General features: G+C 50.4%; 1 protein-coding gene across 1 annotated transcript in view; it reads right to left on the bottom strand.

Annotated features, from left to right (window-relative positions):
- The window catches only part of ajap1 (adherens junctions associated protein 1), a 44,196-nt gene extending 26,678 nt beyond the window's left edge, over nucleotides 1-17,518 (bottom strand). The window contains exon 1 of the mRNA XM_023956269.2: nucleotides 16,966-17,518. Within this exon, the coding sequence (XP_023812037.1) occupies nucleotides 16,966-16,994 (29 nt within the window). The 5' untranslated portion in view covers nucleotides 16,995-17,518. The remainder of the gene's footprint in view (nucleotides 1-16,965) is intronic.
- Between the last annotated feature and the right edge of the window lie 4,486 nt (nucleotides 17,519-22,004).

A 22,004-nucleotide genomic window follows, 5' to 3' on the forward strand; every position in this document is an offset into this window, starting at 1 on the left:
TCGTTTCACTACATCCAGCAGAAAAAGCCTCTGGACAGTGAATCAAAGTTTGGGGAGTTCTGACTTTAGGTCTCGTCCTGACGCAGGGAGACTGGAAGCACACGATCGGAGAAGTCCCGTCACATGACCCACCTTTGGCTTTCAAAACAAGGCCAATGCACACAGGGGGCGGAGTCAGGCAACGGCAGATTTGATCTGAAGAAGTCTGTAACTCCTTGACTTACCCATCAGGCCTCAAAAGAACGCCGTCTGGGGGTCATTTCCCGTAGAAGGTCAAAGTACAGATCAATTATGTTGGAAATTATTATTAATATGAATATGTTTATTATTGAATTTTATTTATTTGAACTGTTGGTCTGTCTGTTAAACCTCAATCTGTTTCTGCAAAAAGCTAAAAAATGTTCATTTCAGTGGAAAAACATTGAAATAATCAAACATGGAGTTCTGTGAAGCTGCCTTCAGGCCGACACTTTTTCTGTCAAATACACCATCCCTCCTTTTTCACAATAAAAGCGCTCATCTGGTCGTCACAGTAACTGAAGCCGTCTGTTGGCTGTGAAGTGGCAGCTCTTCCTGGCGGAGCGTGCATTCCCACCAACAATCCTGGCTGTTTGTGTCCTGCAGACGCGGATTGTTGTAAAACACTGTTAGTCCTGCAAGACTGGGGTTTCTGCAAGAAGTGTGCTGAACAGTGACTCCGTGGGGATGTTATGGGTCCGCGCCACAGCAGTAAAAACCGGACCGTGTCATGTTTGTACGGATCAGGCCTGAACATTTTGATCAGCTTCATCGTCTGTCGGACGTTGCTCACTGTCCAAATGAAGCCAAACGCAAACAGGAATTCCCGGACCACATCTAATCAGTAACAGTTCTGATCTGGTCCAGTTTTCCTGAACAGAACCACACTCTTCTTAAACATAGGATGAATTAAGAACCTGGTTCTGCATCAGTGACCCAACAGGGAGGACGAGGTTACGCCGGTCCGCCATGCTGCCGCCATCATAACAACCCTACAGTCCTGAGCTGCAGCGGGAATGGAACCTCTCATTCTCACGGTTCATCTGAACGATGAAGGAACCTGCTGGAGATGCTGCTCCACATCATCACACGTGTTATGGACGTGGTTTAGAAGCTCACATTGATGGAAGGTTTGGAGTTCGGTTTGATGAAGTTCATTGTGTCCAGATGTGAAATCCTGACGAAGCACAGTAGAAGAAGAACCTAAGCGAGCTGCAGGGTCCTGTCTGAGTCTGGTCTCATCCTCCTGCTCCACGACTGTCATCAGAGTTTTCCCTCATCATGGTCCCTCCACCGCATGCCTGACCTACTTCCCGTCCGTCTCTACCATCTCCTGTGTAAAGCAGATGTTAATTACAACTCGTGTTGACTTTGCAGAGGGGAGGTCTGGGCAGATGGCTTCCCCACCTGAGGAGGTAAGAAAAACATGCCCCCCCCCCACTTAGCACTCCTCATCTTGAAGCCAAAACAAATGCTGAGCTGTGTTTTGAGTGAAGGCTGATGGCTGCAGTCTGCCAGCAGCCTGTGCTCCCACTCAGAGGTGGGTTTTCGGTTCCTGTCACTCTGCTAACAAACTGGCAGCCAAACGTGGCCGTTTATTCCGATTGGCAGAAGCCGTGGATGGAGGCTGAACTCTGAGATCGGCGTCTCTCCCACTCCCTTCTAAAAACAGCAAAGCAGGATTCACCAGGGAGACGCTGCAGCAGCTACAGGTCACAGAGTTTCAGGCGGCGGTGGGCGGCTTCCTCTGTGGCTCCACCGCGGGACAGCAAAAGGTTAAAATGAGACTTAGCCAGAGCACGCTGCAGCTCCTCCAGCAGCTTTTTGTATCTGTTGCTAACAGGACTGATTCCAATCTGCTTCTGTTTCTGCTCATTTTTGATTCACCAGTTAATGTTCTACCCAAACAAAGCTGCATTCATGCAATAATAATCAGATAATCCTCACAAAATGATCTGACCGCCATATGATGACGACCACGACACAACTACAGGTCTGCAGCGGATGAAGATGACGGCGGGAAAATAAACTAAACATAAAAACGGTTTGGTTTCCTCTATGGGGTAAAAAAATGAGTCAATTTACTACTCAGAATAGTTTTCTGTACAGATTCAGGTTCATTGAGGAGATTTTGTACTATAATGAGAGAACATTTGTCAAAATAGAAGCTGGGGTTGTTAAGTCACATTTCATCACTACATAAATTGGCTTCCTGCATGAATCTTCTGATCTCTCCAGGTCAATATTGTCTTCTTAGCTCCAGGATTTAGTCCGACTCTCTTTCAGGGTGTCTCAGTGAGTCGTCCTGCTAGTGCAGGAATCTTTTCTTTTTAACTTCCAACAGCTGAGCAGACGGATGAGAGCTGAAAGCCTCTTGTGTTGAACCGGACGGAAAAGAAAAGGAGGGAAGAAGAGGGGCGGGGGGGTTTGGGGGGGGGGGGGTAAAACCACGAAGCAGCATAAAACAAGTTGCTGGATGTTTATAATCACTATGTTACAAACATACCTGTTGGCTCCAAAAATGTTCACATGCAGACGTGTCAACATGCACACAATGCGACTCATGTTCACACACGCGTCCTTCAGAATGCATAAGAACTCGGGTCTCTCAGGTTTGGTTCGCTATGAGGCGTCTCCCACGCGGTCAGTTTGGTCAAACCTCACTGGCAGAAGATCATTTGACTTCTGTTTTCTCAAAGGCACGGCGTCGTCGGAATCTTCCTGGGACTTCTGGACAGACGACATCTTTCAAATCACAAAGCAGAATCTGGGGCCAACCTTGGCATCCTGCAGCGGCGGCAGACAGAGGACTTTCTACAAGCATAGATCTGAAATGCACTCTGGGAAATGCCGAGCTGGCCGAGTCTGTGTGAGCATTCCTGCCTCAAAAGCGGCGTGCAAACGCTGGGGAGGGAGACGCTTCCTAAAATAGAGAAGGACGTTTGCCTGACCCTGAGAGAGTGGCAGAGATGATAAAGAAAAGAGAACAGCCAGAGCTGTGAGCTGCTTTAGCCCCCTCCCCGGGGGGAGGAGGGGGGCGTCCATGCTGCAGAAGAAGGACGTTGGTGAGCAGCAGAGCAGGATGAGCTGCATTCCACTGCTTCATCAGCATCTCTGTCCAGAGACGGATGCAGGAAACGTTTGCCACACATTCTAAGCGTGTAAATATGAAACAAAAGGACCATCAGTTACTCAGACGCCTGAGCCTGAAGGAGGGAAACGTCTGCAGGATTTCTTTAAAATCACACCTGCAGACTCGCAGCACAACGTCCTTCATAAAAACCTTTTCCGTCTGAAATGATGGAAACTTTCAGGGCACATGTTTCAGATATTTATCTAAAACAAAAATGTAAAGAGTGCAGATCTGCATGAAGACACTGTCTGCACGTCGATGGAGGTATGAAGAAAGGACTTCTTGGAGAAGAGGATACTGTTTCCAGAAAACATCTTCTGTCATTCAAACCGTGTGATTTGATGCTGATCATTTTCTGTTTGACAACCTGAACTTTTTCTGAGAGAAAAATATTTGAATCTAAAGTCCAAACTTCTACTTCTAGCGGTTTATTAAAACATCTCATCGGCCTTTTTCCTCTTTTGGTCTCTCATTCTGACTAAAGATGAACTCCTGTTTCCACAAACTGGTGGGCCGCTGCGGCTAAAGGAAGATCAAACCGCTCCGTCTTTGCTGCAGCACACAAAGAAAAGCGGGAAGAGCTCTCATTAATTCCAGTTTGTAGCTTTGAAAGAGGCCGACCCAGAGAAAAGCCAGATTCACCAGCAGCTCCACTGCCTTAAGCAGCACAAGCTCCAGCCTTTGTGTCTCCAAACCGACTGAGTGGAGGCATCAAACCCGTGAGCTTCAGGAGCCGTAATGATTCCTAAATGTTCTGATCATCACCTTGTTATGAGAAGAACGTTTAACTTCCTATCAAACGTGGATCCAACACGACTGGATGAAAAAATCCTGATTGGATTTAGAGATGAAGTCGAGCGTTTCCACTTCCCAAAGCAGAGTTTTGTACGCGTGAATAATTCTGCTGTTATTGTATTTTATGAAGTTTGGCTGCGAGTCATTAATCACTAAAAGCTGTGGGGCGGATCGGCGCCACAGGCAGGTGGAACCCAGGAGGTTCCAGAGAAGAAACCCAGAATGAAAGGAAATCAATATTTCTGTGAAGAAACTGAGCTTTGATGGAGTGTTCCAGCCTGAAAAAAGGCTTTATTTTAGAAAGCAGCTTTTGAACAACCGAGTGGCTCCTAAAAAATGTGACGGGTCACTAAACTCCATGGACAAGTATCGATGAAGCAAAAGAAAAAGGTCAGCAGGCAAACAAAAGGGATTCTCATCACCGCAGCAGATAATTATAAACCAGAGATGGAGGTGGTGCCCCCTCCCTGAGGGAAACCCTGAGCTCAATCATACAGGAGCTTCTAATGAAAAGGGAGGAAATGCAGCGCAGAGCAGAGAAACGTCCCGCAGGAGGAGAAACATGGCCTCCACGGAGAACCAAGTCCCTCCTGGATCCAGCAAGGAGCTGGACATTTCAGCATTTGTTCCATCAAAGTAAAGGTCTGAGTCTGCAGGTCAGATTTTGCAGGTCCAAGTCTGCAGGTCCAAGTCTGCAGGTCCAAGTCTGCATGACACCAAGACCAGATACCTTCACAGCTCAGGACCCCTGGTGAAAAGCAGGTTTCAACCGATATCAAACCTGCCCTTTATTTCTAAAATCCTAGAAAGAGTTGTAGTTAAGCAGCTTTACTGCCACCTACAGGACAACAGCCACTTTGAAGACTTTCAGTCGGGGTTTAGACCTCACCACAGTACGGAAACTGCACTAGTTAGAGTCTCTAATGACTTGTTATTGGCCTCAGAAAAGGGTCTACTTTCTATTCTGGTCCTGTTGGACCTCAGTGCAGCCTTTGACACTATCGACCACGGTATTTTACTCCATAGATTAGAGCAGGACATAGGGATCTGCTCTCCAGTGGTTTAAATCCTATCTGTCCCATAGGTATCAGTTCGTTAATGTAAATGGCCATTCCTCTCAGTGCACTCGAGTCAACTATGGAGTCCCACAGGGCTCAGTCTTGGGACCGATCCTGTTTACGCTTTATATGCTACCCCTAGGAAACATAATCAGGAAACACAGCATTAATTTTCATTGTTATGCCGACGATACGCAGTTGTATTTATCCATGAAGCCTGACCAGAATGACCAGATAGAGAAACTGAACGCCTGCATCAGTGACATCAAGACCTGGATGACAATTAATGACCTCCTCTTGAACCCAGAAAAAACTGAGGTCATTATACTTGGTCCTAAAAACCTCAGAGATGCTCTGTCTGCTCAGATAGTCTCCCTGGATGGTGTAAGTATAGCCCCCAATTCCACAGTTAGAAACCTTGGGGTTTTACTTGACCAGGATTTATCATTTAAGGCTCACATATCTCAGGCGTGCAGAACTGCCTTTTTTCACCTGCGGAATATTGCTAAGATCAGAAATATACTTTCTAAGATTGATGCTGAAAAACTCATCCATGCATTTGTTACGTCGAGGCTGGATTACTGTAACTCCTTGTTAGCAGCGTGTCCTAAGAGTTCCTTAAGAAGTCTCCAGCTTGTTCAGAACGCAGCAGCTAGATTGTTAGCTGGAACCAGCAGAAGAGATCACATCACTCCTGTGTTAGTTTCACTTCACTGGATCCCAGTTGATCCTAGAATCAAGTTCAAGATCCTCCTGTTAACCTATAAGGCCTTACATGGAATGGCCCCGTCCTATATTAAGGACCTCATAGTCCCTTACCAACCAATCAGAACACTTCACTCACTAAATGCAGGACTGCTTGTGGTTCCTAGAATTAGTAAAAGTACGGTTGGAGGTAGAGCGTTTAGCCACCAAGCCCCTGTCTTATGGAATAAACTCCCAGCTCATGGAAGAGAGGCCGACTCAGTTTCTACATTCAAAGCTAAACTGAAAACATTCCTCTTTGGACAGGCTTATTGTCAGACTAGTTAGTATTCAGAGATTATTTAACTTAATGTTGATGTGTTTAAATTAAACTTAAGAATAACTATTTCTTTTAAAAGGCTGCTAGAAGTTGAAGCTGGGGTAACTATGGTGCACTGGGGTTCTGTCCTCTTTCCTTTTTTACTTCTACCCTTCCTCTCCTCTATTCTTGATCATAATTTATCATTTAGTTCTCTATGTCTCTGTTTGCTGCAGTGATTCATGTATTGTCCCTCTTTCCCTCTTTCCCCTCCTGGGGAGTGGGAGTGCTTCCAGACTCCAGTTGTTTCATCCGTGCTCCTGTTCCTGACCGAGTACCTCGTCTCTGCTCCTGCTCCTACACCTGGCTGTGGATCCTGTCTCCGGCTCGACTCGCGCCTTTGACTGTCCCCCCCCCCCCCCCCCCCCCCCCAACTCCAGCTGGATGAAGCTCGTCTGCTGGACTTTAAATATGTAGTTGTAGATTTAGATAAATTAATTCTTCTCTAAGAGTTCTGGTAAATCGCCTGTCCGTCCTGGGGGAGGATCCCTCCTTCATCACCCCTGAGGTTTCTTCGTTTTTTCCGGAAATTTTTTTAGGAGTTTTTCCTTACAGAGAAGGGGGGTCTAAGGGCAGGGATGTCCGGTTTAGTTTAGTCAGTTTAGTATTTTCCTATTGAATTCTATGTTTTCATGATCCTTTTGAGTTCATGTTTTACTTTTTCAATTACAGATACGAAGCCCATTGAGACGACTGTTGTTGTGAATTTGGGCTATAGAAATAAAATTGAATTGAATTGAATTGAACTGTAAAAATGAATAGAATTAAAGGACTGTTTCTATTAAACAAACGTTGAAGCAGAAATGAGGTGAATAACAAAGTGCAGCTTGACAAAAAAACGGCGTCACAAGAAAAAGCCAAACTGACTGCAGCCACATCTGCCAACAGGAAGAGTGGCTCTGCAGCACAGATCAGGTCAGACATGGCATGAGCGGGTCGATCAGAACCAGTCTCATCCACTGTGGCCAACCTGGAGATGGTGGAGAGCCACTGGCTCTGAGCCGAGGACCACAGCCGGGTCGCTGAAGGTTCTTGCTCATCCAGGCGTAGCCTTGATATTTGGTCAGAACAACTGCATGATGGGATGAGCAGCGAAACGTTTCAAAGGAAGAAATGATTAATGACTCTGGGGCCCAGGAGAGTCTCAGCAAAAGACCAAACCTCAGCACAGCTGACCCGCACCAAACATCAGGTGTTAGACCGCTCCCCCACAGACAGAAAGTGTTCATGCACATTTTGCTGCGCAGGTCGTAGTGAACATTTATACAACACATAGTAGTAAGGGGGAAGAGGGTGAGACGCAGGCGTGTCCTACAGATTTGTCATTTTCTCAATCCCCCCACATCCTGCAGACTGAACAAGGAGCCGTTAGAGCTGTTCACGTGAAACGTGCACGCTCCTGGCTGCAGCCCGACTGTTACAAATGAGAAAATGACCTAATCAGAGTGTACTTTGAGTGGACGTCCTGCAGGCGCTTCTGTGTGCAGCACTTATGCAGTCAGTAAGGAGCCAGAACTCACACCTCACTGACGAGTAGAGGACGCCGTACGACGGTCCCATCAATACCGATTCCATCGGCCTTACAAATACTTCATGATACTCTTACCACACGCACCCCAATGGTACATTCCATTTTCAAGCGTCCCTTGAGGTGGCCGTCCGAACCTGTAGTTCCTACAGACACACGTCCTTCCCGTTAAGAAGCAGCCTCTCCTCTACGACCCTCTAAGGACTTGGACAACCAAAACCACCTTAAACACCTTTTTTGCACACTTTGACCCTCCCAGTAGCAGAGCCACCATAGATAAATAGATAGAGTACTTTATTAGAGAGCATCCTCTGTCTGAGTGCTACGATGTGGTACGGGACCTGCACCACTCAAGACAGGAAGGACTTGGCCCGGGGCAGACCCCCCCACCTGGAAGGCTGGTCGTACAGCTGCAGACCCCGCCTACCTGGAAGGCTGGTCGTACAGCTGCAGACCCCGCCCACCCGGAAGGCTGGTCGTATAGCTGCAGACCCCGCCCACCCGGAAGGCTGGTCGTACAGCTGCAGACCCCGCCCACCTGGAAGGCTGGTCGTACAGCTGCAGACCCCGCCCACCTGGAAGGCTGGTCGTACAGCTGCAGACCCCGCCCACCTGGAAGGCTGGTCGTACAGCTGCAGACCCCGCCCACCCGGAAGGCTGGTCGTACAGCTGCAGACCCCGCCCACCTGGAAGGCTGGTCGTACAGCTGCAGACCCCGCCCACCTGGAAGGCTGGTCGTATAGCTGCAGACCCCGCCCACCCGGAAGGCTGGTCGTACAGCTGCAGACCCCGCCCACCCGGAAGGCTGGTCGTATAGCTGCAGACCCCGCCCACCCGGAAAGCTGGTCGTATAGCTGCAGACCCCGCCCACCTGGAAGGCTGGTCGTACAGCTGCAGACCCCGCCCACCCGGAAAGCTGGTCGTACAGCTGCAGACCCCGCCCACCCGGAAGGCTGGTCGTATAGCTGCAGACCCCGCCCACCCAAGACACCAACTGTTTGTACCTCTTCCCTCTGGCTGGAGCATCAGAACCCTCATGAACAGACTGAGAAACATTTTCTTCCCCAGAGCTGTGAACCCCCGCCCCACACAAACACACACACACACACACATACATAACCCTCTGACCCGTGTCAATACACTGTGACATGCTTTGGCTGCACTTTCCATTTCTGTGCAATAACCATTTCTATTTTACTGGGAAGTCTTTCTTTCTTGTGAAGGTACTTATTGAAAAGAGCTGCTGGAAAGTAATTCTGTTGTGCATAATGACAATAAGAGATTCAGATTTTTTATAAAATATTAGACAATAAAGTGTTTGCTCACGTTTATTCGTTACCAAACTTTGAATGACAGCCGTCAGCCGCCTCTGTTCACATCATGTTATGGCAGTAACAGCTACAAATAAAGACTGAGAGACAGCATCAAACCAAAGAGAAGAATCCAAAAAAACAATTCGGACCCTGAACCGGGCTGCAGCAGAACTCAACTGGCTAACTTTTTCAAAGTTCCAGAACCCGTTTGTTGTTTTGAAGGGACTAAAAATGGATTCATCCACTCAGAAAAAACACCACAAATATGAATCACAAACTTTAGAAAACGAGTTCCTTCCAGCAGACATCAGAACAGAGAAGTCTGGACCCACAAACCAAAAGAGACGCAGCAGACGCTGTTTTTAGGAGGTGAAGGCGGAGCCTTCCAGACCCTCTGCTGCTGCCTCAAAGTGGGGCAGAAGGAGAAGAGTCTGCAGGTGCCAGCTGGCAGCCAGAGAAACGCAAAGTCACCCAAGCTCCTCACCTGAGCCGCATCAACCCCCACAATGCTCGGCGGCATCCTCACAAATGCCTTCATTTCCACTGGAATGTCGCCTTTTCTCCAGTCTGAGCTTCCTTCACGTCTTCCATCTTCTCACCCCTCAAGGTAAACCCCCCCTGAAGGAAAACTATCCAACTGTTCTCCAAGTCCTCCAGAGCTCCGCAGATGAAACACGGCAGAACGGCAAGATGCTTCGTCAGACCGCAAGAACCTAAGAAAGGACTGGTCCGTTAACCAGGAACACAACGCAGGACTCCGTCCCGCTGTTAGAGCCCCCGTCAGCTAGGATTCTAACAGCATGACAGAAATACCCCGGAAAGTCCATCACTTCCTAAAGCTTATGAGCAAAACACGAGACGACTCCAAAGAGGATCTCAAAGTAACATTTGAATATTTAAAGTCTGTGTTCATTTCACATAATCATGGCTGAAATAAATAAGAGTTCACTTTGAAGATCAGGATTTAAAAACATTTCTGCTCTGAAGCGCAGAGGTTGGATCTGCAGACCCCCCCCCCAGTGGACTGTGGTTTGTGTGAAACAGTCTCAGACCAGAAACGCGCTCTAACCCTCACCCAAGCTCCAAACCGCAACTTCTGACTCACTTCCTGTTGAAGCTCCACCTAAAACTTCCAAACTATTCTGTGTTTTTGAAATCTAAAAATGAAGCTGATTAACCATGAAATCGTTTTTTCCGTTTCTGTCATCTGATCACTTTAGCCCCATAAAAGGATTTGAACCACACATTTCTGAGAGCGGGACCTGAACTCTGCTGAACAACCCACTGGATGGAGGGAATAACTCTTACTATTCATTTTTCAAACGACTACTCGCTGTAATGCTAAATCAGTTGATGATGAATTCTTTATAATCCAGCTCCAGCATGTAAATAAAGAGCTTTTTCCTGATAGATCAGATATTTCCTGAGATATTTTTACATCTTAAACAAATGTGTTTGGGAGCAAAACTGAACAAATCAACCAACAGATTCTAATCTATACTATCTATATGTCATTGTAGGATCAAATGGTTTCAAAAACATTTGATTTAAAAACCATGTCATTTAGTCAGTTCTGTGATGTCGTGGGCTTCTGGGGTTTTAACAGTCAGGTGGGATTTACCTGCAGTCAGCAGGTGAGATACACGTGTGTGATAAGCAGCAGCATACTTTTCATTGACAATCGGACTTTTCTGAGGAAATAAACAAACAAAAGGTTTGTGTTTTCCAGCTCGTGAACATTTGCACATCCATGAGCAAAAACTCAGGACAGAACGGCTGCACATGATGAAAAGCATCAAAGGAAAAGAAAGTCATTTAAAGGAGCTCAGAGAAACGGAATCAGGCCTCAGATTGTGAAGGACAGAGGAAAATCTCCACCTTCACAGCTCGTTCGTTCTCTAGAAGCTGCAGAACATTATCTCATTTTAGTTCAGCAAACATCGCCTGCAGGCAGAACGTGACGCGGGTCATTTGGAGACGTGCTCTCCTCCAAGAACATAATCCTCAGAAGCAGACTGTGCAAAGAAACGAAGGCAGGAAAGGTCAGCAATGTTAGGATGGAGATATTGGGATTGGCCATCATCTCTGTAAATACACGGGCCTGTGATGTGACCTTTTCCTCTCAGCTCCTTCCCATGCACTTCTTTAGGAACGTTTCTCTGCTCCACATGTTCCCCATCTCTGAAGGGGTTTCTTCTGCAGGACAAACTCTTCCTCTGAGCTCTGAGGCTGCTGTGTGAAGCTGAAACTACAGATTTACGGAGGAAAACAAAGCAAATGGTCGGGTGGAGTGTATATATCTGTGTGGTTAGAGGGGGTCCAAGATGCAGCCAAGGCTGTTGCATCATCCCATTAATTACTCCCGCTGCACAATGTCCTGCGGTACAGTGTGCCTGACCCACATGTTCAGAGCAATACTCTGGTCTGGAAAGAATTAGAGTGAAAAATGGAAAGGAGGACAGAGCTCTGCTCACACGGGTCCCTGGATATCAGTTTTCACGCGGCCCTATGCCGCATACATCACTCTCCTCCAGAGGATCCCATAAATGTAATCATTATTCCTGCAGCCTCACAGTCCACCTCTTTGTGGAAGCCCAGAGTCCTAACGGAGAACGCCGCATGTTGTGGAGCGCAGCGTCCAATAGACAGACCAGGAGCCACAGCGCGCTGGTTCTGAGTCCGGATCATGTTTAGCTTTGCAGCAGCAAAAATGTTCTGAACTGGAGCCACTAAACGTCTGCAAGCAGGTGAGACACCTCTTCCAATCAATCAATCAATACTTCATTGTCCCGTGAGGGACATTTGTCCTGGGCTGAGGAGCCCACCGCTACAAGATAAAGAACACAACAGAATAAACACACACAATAAGACGACACCCACAAACACAACAGCCAGAGGCCGCTGCTCTGGACCGTTACGTTTGTTCAGCCGTCTCATGGCTGATGGAACCAGCGCCTTCTATCTGTTGGTTTCATGTTCGGCTGCTCTGAAGCGGATGGTAACAATCCAAAGTCAGAAAGCAGAATCTGAGATGGATCACTGAGGATTTTATGACCCAGACGTGTCACAGAGCACTCATTCATTGCTGCAAAGATGGAATTTCACGTGTATGACCTTCACAGCTGTTTTCACCGTGTTACCAATCCTGTTTTGGTTTGGAACAGACAAACCGGACACACAGATCGCATGGATGAGACTTTCAAGCACAGATGGGTAAAATGTCCACGGTATCGGCTACTGACACCGAAATGAGTCCAAACCCGAACCAAAAGCGGTTCTGGTTTGCTGTTAAACTCTGGTTCCAGGAGTTGGTCCCTGATGGCGCCGCCCATGAATCTGAAAAGTCTGCCTGTCCTTTTATAGAAATCAAGGTGGTCACATGACCCTGACATCATCTGTGACACAAAAACCAGGAGCAATGTGGGGTTCAGCGTCTTGCTCAAGCACACTATAACATATAAGCATGTAGAGCGGGAATTGAACCTGTGTACTTCCAAGCAGAGGTCGACCGCTCTACACGAAAATGTCAGCACTATTTTCATTTTCACCTTTAGTATAAGAACTGCAGGAAAACAGTCCCCGTGTGGCTTGATTAGACGACAACAGGCTGCCGCGGTCAACGCCGCCATGAAAACACGCCACAAAGGCGCCAAAGAGTTTTCATCAGGAAGTGCAAAAGCACGAACGGCCTGAAAGCGCCGACACAAACACGTCCAAGGACGTCCACAGGGCTCCATGTGGGACTTAACAAGCCGTCCAATAGGATGGCAGAATTCATTCCACATCAGCAACACGTGTTGCTGATGCAGACGTCTGCGCAGCTGCAGCCGCAGCCAGGCAGGACGTGAAAGGATGCAGAGGTGTGCTGGCCAGAACCCAATCCCAAAGACAACCAGCTGCAGGAATAGCAGTAAGATGACGCTCGCCGTCTGCAGCGCCGCCAACATGTGGCGACGCACGGCTTCACCTAAAGCTGCAGGTTTGAAAGCAGTCGTTTGTACATCCGGTAATGAAAGACCAAAGTCCGGTTCCTCAGGCTGCTTTTCTGATGGCTAACTGTCACAACGCCAGCAAACAGCCAAACAAAGCCCAACAGCCCAAGCCCCCCCCTCGTGCTCCCAGCATCCCTCTCTGCAGTCTCACACTGCATCACTGCTGAGGATCTTTAGCATCACGCAGGAAAACGCCAACACGCTTCGTCTTCCTCACACGTGATGGATGAGAGAGAAGCAGAAAGCAGCCTGCAGGTGCAGAAGTCACATCCTGTGGAAATCATCTGTGAGCATCTCTTTAGCCTAAGCGTGACTCCGGGGGGGCTCCAGAGCTGAGAAACCGTGGACCGACACCCACCAACCCACGGCGACGGCAAACTTGTGGTCTGAGCCTGAAATAACCGCCAACCTTGGAGAATTCCAGCTGAGCTTCAGCTCACAGCTTGAGATGCGTCAGAAAACCTGTGAACGGACGGTCACTCTGACACCAGGGTCATGTGACCCCCACCAGGGTCATGTGAGCCCCACCAGGGTCATGTGACCCCCACCAGGGTCATGTGAGCCCCACCAGGGTCATGTGAGCCCCACCAGGGTCATGTGACCCCCACCAGGGTCATGTGAGCCCCACCAGGGAACATGACCCTGTAACAATTCCCTTTAACTGCCACACGTCAATCCTTTCTCACATACACCCATATGAGGGTTTGCCCCAGATGGGGGCGGGGTGACCCGTGTCTGTTTGGGTTGTCCGGATCCACAGAGGCTCATTGAGGAGCGGCCGCACAGGTCCAAACGACCACGTCCTCCCTGCAGCTCCAAACTTTAACCAATCTCTGCAGGAGAGACTTCAAGCCTGAAGAACAACTGCATGCAGGAAACATCTGCTCACAGCTGTCAGCTGCTGCTGAAGCCACGCCCCTCACCTTTGTGGCAGGAAGTGACGGCTATTTATTCAGAGGTGAGGTCATCCTCCCGGTCTGTTCAAGTGGACTCGGCTTCACCGTAAAGACGAGCTAAAAGTATTTTGGATCCATGTGACCAAAGAGGACCTGATTCAGCTAGTGGAAGCAGAGGCTGTTCTGATTAGAGCGCCTGAAGCCGCTCCTGTGGATCAGCGGCTGCAGGAGGCCGGTCGCCCACTGTCGCCCACTGACGCCCGCTGACGCCCGCTGTCGCCCGCTGACGTCGCTGACGCCGGCTGTCGCCCGCTGACGCCCGCTGTCGCCCGCTGTCGCCCGCTGATGCCCGCTGTCGCCCGCTGACGCCCGCTGTCGCCCGCTGTCGCCCGCTGTCGCCCGCTGATGCCCGCTGTCGCCCGCTGACGCCCGCTGTCGCCCGCTGACGTCGCTGACGCCGGCTGTCGCCCGCTGACGCCCGCTGACGCCCGCTGACGCCCGCTGAAGCCCGCTGATGCCCGCTGACGCCCGCTGACGCCCGCTGACGCCCACTGACGCCCACTGACGCCCGCTGATGCCCGCTGATGCCCGCTGAAGCCCGCTGAAGCCCGCTGACGCCCGCTGACGCCCGCTGACGCCCGCTGACGCCCACTGACGCCCACTGACGCCCGCTGACGCCCGCTGTCGCCCACTGACGCCCGCTGATGCCCGCTGAAGCCCGCTGAAGCCCGCTGATGCCCGCTGACGCCCGCTGACGCCCACTGACGCCCACTGACGCCCGCTGATGCCCGCTGAAGCCCGCTGAAGCCCGCTGATGCCCGCTGACGCCCGCTGACGCCCACTGACGCCCACTGACGCCCGCTGATGCCCGCTGAAGCCCGCTGAAGCCCGCTGATGCCCGCTGAGGCCCGCTGACGCCCGCTGACGCCCGCTGACGCCCGCTGACGCCCGCTGATGCCCGCTGACGCCCACTGACGCCCGCTGACGCCCGCTGTCGCCCACTGACGCCCGCTGATGCCCGCTGAAGCCCGCTGAAGCCCGCTGACGCCCGCTGACGCCCGCTGATGCCCACTGACGCCCGCTGACGCCCGCTGACGCCCGCTGTCGCCCCACGTAACCCTTTATGACGGGCCGCTCTTCAATTCATCAGCTGATCCGTCATCTGCAGCTGTTTTGGCACATGACCTTCTTTGCCGCTCCGGGTCAGAGTCACTGGTCAATTAAGACATCACACACAGACACACAAACACACAAACAATGACACACACAGCAAGACCCCCCCCCTCCTCCACAGCAGCAACAGTCTATTTCACTGCAAATGAGGTTAATCAGGCTCCAGAGAGGCTCGGATAATAACCCTCATAGAGGCCAGTAGGATGGCACCTAAATCACAGGACAGTCTGTCGCCCCGCCTCGCCCCCACATCGCCCCCGCCTCGCCATCGCCATGTTTGCCCTCCAGTGTTTTCCAGAACTGCAATTCGGTGGGTTTTATGAATTTTACGAGCAGCTCGGGGAAAAAGAGGGCAGAAGATCCTGGAGATTCAAAAGCTTTCATCTCCACGCGCTTTCACGAGAACCTCATCATACGTGTGGAGGAACGGCAGCGGCCTGCGGCGGAGCATTTCCCGTTCCTGGCTTCAGGTGCAGCGCCGCGTGAACTGATCCGTCCGGCCGCAGGGCTCCACCTCCGCTCTCCTGTGGTCTCAAATGATGGTTTCCCGTCTAACCTCCAGGTTTTTGGGGTTTCTGGCTGACGCTGCTCCTCATGTCTTCAGGATTTCTCTCAGCAGAGGCTGCAAACCTGATCCTTTCTGGAGACGAGCCGCTCCGATGAAAACCAAACACTCCTGAGGACATTTAGACCCAATCCAGACCCCTATTAGACCGCCATCCAGACCCCCATTTAGACTCCATTTAGACCCCCATCCAGACCCCCATTTAGACCCCCATCCAGACCCCCATCCAGACCTACATCAAGACCCCCATTTAGACTCCATTTAGACTCCATCCAGACCCCCATTTAGACTCCATTTAGACCTCCATTCAGGCCCCCATTTAGACCCCCATCCAGACCCCCATCCAGACCCCCATTTAGACTCCATCCAGACCCCCATTTAGACTCCATTTAGACCTCCATTCAGGCCCCCATTTAGACCCCCATCCAGACCCCCATTTAGAACCCATCCAGACCCCCATTTAGACTCCATTTAGACTCCATCCAGACCCCCCATTTAGACCCCCATCCAGACCCCCATTTAGAACCCATCCAGACCCCCATTTAGACCCCCATCCAGACCCCCATTTAGACCCCCATCCAGACCCCCATTTAGACCCCCATCTAGACCTCCATTCAGGCCCCCATTTAGACCCCCATCCAGACCCCCATTTAGACCTCCATCCAGACCCCCATTTAGACCTCCGTCCAGACCCCCCATTTAGACCCCCATCCAGACCCCCATTTAGACCCCCATCTAGACCTCCATTTAGACCCCCATCCAGACCCCCATTTAGACCCCCTCCAGACCCCCATCTAGACCTTTATAAAGACCTAGATCCACACCCCATACAGACCCCATTTGGACTCTGATCTCCTGGACCCCCCAGCTTCAACCTAACATAACTACGGAGCAGGCTGGAAATGGCGCGAAGAGAAGCTGCCGGAAGCCAAATTTACTTTTGTTTTTTTACAACATACCACCTTCTAATGATCTGCGTGTTTGGAGGTGGGGTTCGGTCTGACAGGTGTGTGCACGAGGCTGACAGAGCTCACCTGAGGCTGTGTGCACTAGTTTGTGCGCACGTGCGCGTATGTGCGCAGTTGGCGCTGTTCTGCTGGCGCCTCCTCGTGGCCGGATTGCGAATCATCCCATCCCTTTTGGACAAAAACACTGGGAGAGGCTTTCTTTTTAGCTGCAACTGTTGTTGTTGGAACAAACACGGATGTGCGCGTGACGTGGAACATCCATCCACAGCTCCACCCGTGGATGGATGCGCTGAGCCTGAACGCAGACGGCAAGTTGTTGTGGCGCAGCTTCAAAAACTGACTGTAGTTTAGCAGCTGTCAGTCACCCCCCACCCCCCGCGCTTTCTGCAGACGTCTGAACATTATTATATTAACAATATTCAGCAACACATGTTTCTGATACATGAACGTGCACGCGTCTTACCTGCGCGTAACACTCCGTTTTATCCACATTTTTCTTGCCTGTCGGATCCGCCTCAGTCCTCCGGGAATCCTCCCATCTGGATTCAGAGTTTCCACCAAAGTCCACGAAATTCGGCTTAACAGAGGCGGACGGAACCGTCCAGTTCCGGGCTCGCTCCAACCGTCCGCGCGAACATCCCTCACGCCGTCCCCGTCAACATTGCGCACAAAGAAATCCGTCTGAATAGCGGAGCAGCAGTTCAGCAGTTCTGACAGTGGGAGTTCTTCTGTCCGCGGAGCGGGCGGCCAGGTGAGCCGGAACCGGAGGAGCTGCTCTCAAACTTTACCTCCCCGCACGTGAAACGGTCCCACCGAACCGGCAGAAAGGACGGAGGAAGCGGCGGGAGCCGGCATGACGCTCACCGGTGAATGACAGCGCATCTCCAACCGTGGACATCCAGAAACACCAGCACCCGCGCGTGGGAAGCCAGTCTCCACAGGCGGGGGGTCCTCGTTATCCACTCACGCGGCTGGATGTGTTCGCGGCGCGCGCGGATGGAGAAAGTTGAGAGAGAAAAAAAGGCTCCTGAAAAAAGGGATGAGGGTGGGGAGGGGGTGGGGGGAGGACGGCCGCTCTCCTCCCGCAGCTCCCCGCCTTTCTGACTGACGAACCAGCTGTCGTGACGTCACTAAACGCCAGCCTGTCATACCCGGGACATCACCTGTGCTCACCTGCAGCGCGTGACCTTTGGAGGGACGGTCGACCAAAGCACACCCGTATCACTGCCTCACAGCTGACTCGTCTCCATGGAAACACGTCCATCATCCCATAATAGTGCATCTGTAGTGACAGAATGCTGCTGGCACCAGGTCAGCATCACGTGATCACCGCTCCTCAAGATCAATAGCCGATAGGAACATCAGGACGTTCTCCAAACAGAATCGAGGGAACCTTTTCCAAACAGAACATCAGGATGTTCTCCAAATAGAAAGGTGGAACGTTCTCCACACAGAATATTAAGACATTCTCCAAACACAACTATGGAACAATCTCCAAACAGAACATCAGAATGTTTTTCAAACAGAATCGAGGGAACGTTCTCCAGACAGAACATCAGGACCGTGGGAATCAGACTCCTGAACAGCTGACAGGACATCACGCTGTCACTTCACAGCAGGACGTTCTGCTGTGGTTCTGTTTGCCTCCCTCACTCATGGTTCTTATTGCACATCAGACAACACATACCAGATTACTGTTTACTTCATTACATTTCAGCTTTTATTCTTTATTGCATTTTAACTTATTGCATATTGCTTACTAGATTTGCTCCTAGTACTTTTTGTGTATTTGTGTGTACTTTCCTGTGGGTAACGTATGAACGTCTGGAGGAAGAATCTCGTTGCTCTGAGAGCTTCAGCCGCCTGGACACTGCTGTCATCCGCCGTCTCCCCGTTTGAGGTGAACGTCTCACCTGCAGGCTGTCTCCACACCTGAAGACAGCAGCGGTGCACAGATCCCTTTCCGTTAGAATCAAGGAGGAATCGTCTGATCTGCAGCATGGGGGGGGGGGGGGGGGGGGGGGGTCTGCCACCTCAGGGTCAGGAGTCACACCTGCGTATTTCTGTGCAGCAGCTGCTGCTGCAAAATAGCATGGACTGTTCTATTTAGTGTATTTATTTTACCCCCCCCCCCCCCCCCCCCCCCCCCCGCTGGCTGCACATTTCTGAACAGCCACTCTGCTGCCGGGGGGGGCACTCTGCTGCCAGCAGATGAATTACAGCTGTTTATAAAAGCGACTGCTCTGCACACGAGGAGGCAGCCTCCCTCCTCCACTAATTGTTGCCATAAAACACTTGTGTGAAATGCCGTCATTACTTTATTACGGTGTGTACATACATCCTGATCCAAGTGGATGTCTCCGTTTGATGAAGCCCCCAGCAGCTCTCCTTCTCCTCCTCTCCTATTTCTAGATTTGACTGCTTAGCGTGTCGATGTCACACGTGTTCGTAAAAAGACCTGCACGCCGTCGTGTTTGCCTCATACGGCCGACTGCTGCAGCCGCATGGATCTAAACGGATGAAGGTGTTACAGGAGAAGAGGTCCGGGCGCAGCTCTTCAGAAACACTTTGAGGTGAGGAGGATGGTGGTTGTAGTTGCTGACCTCCTCCTGCTTCTTCCAAAGATGACGTTCCATCAGATCTTTGGAAAAACATTTTGCAAGAATCGGTACACACCAGTTTGTTCATTCCCACTTTTAGTTTCCAGACTCTTTCCCAGGTTGAGGTAATGATGGCTGGATGAAGCTTCATGAAGCAGTAAAGCCTTTCATCCAATAGGTTCACATTTGTTGGATACAAATATTATTAGATGGTATGAATCTGAAGTGTGTGGCATCTCGCAGAAACCCTGTAAATAAAACTGTTAGCAGAACAAAAAGGTATCAAACCGCAAATGTAGTTGTATACTGTCTGGATGTGTTGTTGTGTGTCTGGTTGGTTCTCCATTACCATCCTATCAGTCTGGATCTGGAAGTCCCACAGGATCTTTGCCCTCTCATTCTCTACCACCTTCGGAGGTGTTTCCCATTTTGACCTTGGGGTTTCCAGTTCATATTCTGCACACATGTTCCTGTATATTATTCCAGCCACTTGATTGTGGCGCTCCATGTATGCTTTACCTGCCAGCATCTTAAATCCTGCAGTTATGTGCTGGATTGTTTCAGGCGCCTCTTTGCACAGCCTACACCTTGGATCTTGTCTGGTGTGGTAGATCTACACCGTGGGTCTTGTCTGGTGTGGTGGATCTACACCTTGGGTCTTGTCTGGTGTGGTAGATCTACACCTTGGGTCTTGTCTGGTGTGGTAGATCTACACCTTGGATCTTGTCTGGTGTGGTAGATCTACACCGTGGGTCTTGTCTGGTGTGGTAGATCTACACCTTGGGTCTTGTCTGGTGTGGTGGATCTACACCTTGGGTCTTGTCTGGTGTGGTAGATCTACACCTTGGGTCTTGTCTGGTGTGGTAGATCTACACCTTGGATCTTGTCTGGTGTGGTAGATCTACACCGTGGGTCTTGTCTGGTGTGGTAGATCTACACCTTGGGTCTTGTCTGGTGTGGTAGATCTACACCTTGGATCTTGTCTGGTGTGGTAGATCTACACCTTGGGTCTTGTCTGGTGTGGTAGATCTACACCTTGGATCTTGTCTGGTGTGGTAGATCTACACCGTGGGTCTTGTCTGGTGTGGTAGATCTACACCGTGGGTCTTGTCTGGTGTGGTAGATCTACACCTTGGGTCTTGTCTGGTGTGGTAGATCTACACCTTGGATCTTGTCTGGTGTGGTAGATCTACACCGTGGGTCTTGTCTGGTGTGGTACATCTACACCTTGGGTCTTGTCTGGTGTGGTAGATCTACACCTTGGGTCTTGTCTGGTGTGGTAGATCTACACCTTGGATCTTGTCTGGTGTGGTAGATCTACACCGTGGGTCTTGTCTGGTGTGGTAGATCTACACCTTGGGTCTTGTCTGGTGTGGTAGATCTACACCTTGGGTCTTGTCTGGTGTGGTAGATCTACACCTTGGATCTTGTCTGGTGTGGTAGATCTACACCGTGGGTCTTGTCTGGTGTGGTAGATCTACACCGTGGGTCTTGTCTGGTGTGGTAGATCTACACATTGGGTCTTGTCTGGTGTGGTAGATTTACACCGTGGGTCTTGTCTGGTGTGGTAGATCTACACCTTGGGTCTTGTCTGGTGTGGTAGATCTACACCGTGGGTCTTGTCTGGTGTGGTAGATCTACACCTTGGGTCTTGTCTGGTGTGGTAGATCTACACCTTGGATCTTGTCTGGTGTGGTAGATATACACCTTGGGTCTTGTCTGGTGTGGTGGATCTACACCGTGGGTCTTGTCTGGTGTGGTAGATCTACACCTTGGGTCTTGTCTGGTGTGGTAGATCTACACCTTGGATCTTGTCTGGTGTGGTAGATCTACACCGTGGGTCTTTTCTGGTGTGGTGGATCTACACCTTGGGTCTTGTCTGGTGTGGTAGATCTACACCTTGGGTCTTGTCTGGTGTGGTAGATCTACACCTTGGATCTTGTCTGGTGTGGTAGATCTACACCGTGGGTCTTGTCTGGTGTGGTAGATCTACACCTTGGGTCTTGTCTGGTGTGGTAGATCTACACCTTGGGTCTTGTCTGGTGTGGTAGATCTACACCTTGGATCTTGTCTGGTGTGGTAGATCTACACCTTGGGTCTTGTCTGGTGTGGTAGATCTACACCTTGGATCTTGTCTGGTGTGGTAGATCTACACCGTGGGTCTTGTCTGGTGTGGTAGATCTACACCTTGGGTCTTGTTTGGTGTGGTAGATCTACACCTTGGGTCTTGTCTGGTGTGGTAGATCTACAACTTGGGTCTTGTCTGGTGTGGTAGATCTACACCTTGGATCTTGTCTGGTGTGGTAGATCTACACCTTGGATCTTGTCTGGTGTGGTAGATCTACACCTTGGGTCTTGTCTGGTGTGGTAGATCTACACCTTGGGTCTTGTCTGGTGTGGTGGATCTACACCTTGGGTCTTGTCTGGTGTGGTGGATCTACACCTTGGGTCTTGTCTGGTGTGGTAGATCTACACCTTGGATCTTGTCTGGTGTGGTAGATCTACACCGTGGGTCTTGTCTGGTGTGGTAGATCTACACCTTGGGTCTTGTCTGGTGTGGTAGATCTACACCTTGGGTCTTGTCTGGTGTGGTAGATCTACACCTTGGATCTTGTCTGGTGTGGTAGATCTACACCGTGGGTCTTGTCTGGTGTGGTAGATCTACACCGTGGGTCTTGTCTGGTGTGGTAGATCTACACCTTGGATCTTGTCTGGTGTGGTAGATCTACACCTTGGATCTTGTCTGGTGTGGTAGATCTACACCGTGGGTCTTGTCTGGTGTGGTAGATCTACACCTTGGGTCTTGTCTGGTGTGGTAGATCTACACCGTGGGTCTTGTCTGGTGTGGTAGATCTACACCGTGGGTCTTGTCTGGTGTCGTAGATCTACACCGTGGGTCTTG

This window comes from Oryzias latipes, chromosome 7 (assembly GCF_053564925.1).
Source record: "Oryzias latipes strain Hd-rR chromosome 7, Olatipes_Hd-rR_3.1".
Classification (NCBI taxonomy): domain Eukaryota; kingdom Metazoa; phylum Chordata; class Actinopteri; order Beloniformes; family Adrianichthyidae; genus Oryzias; species Oryzias latipes.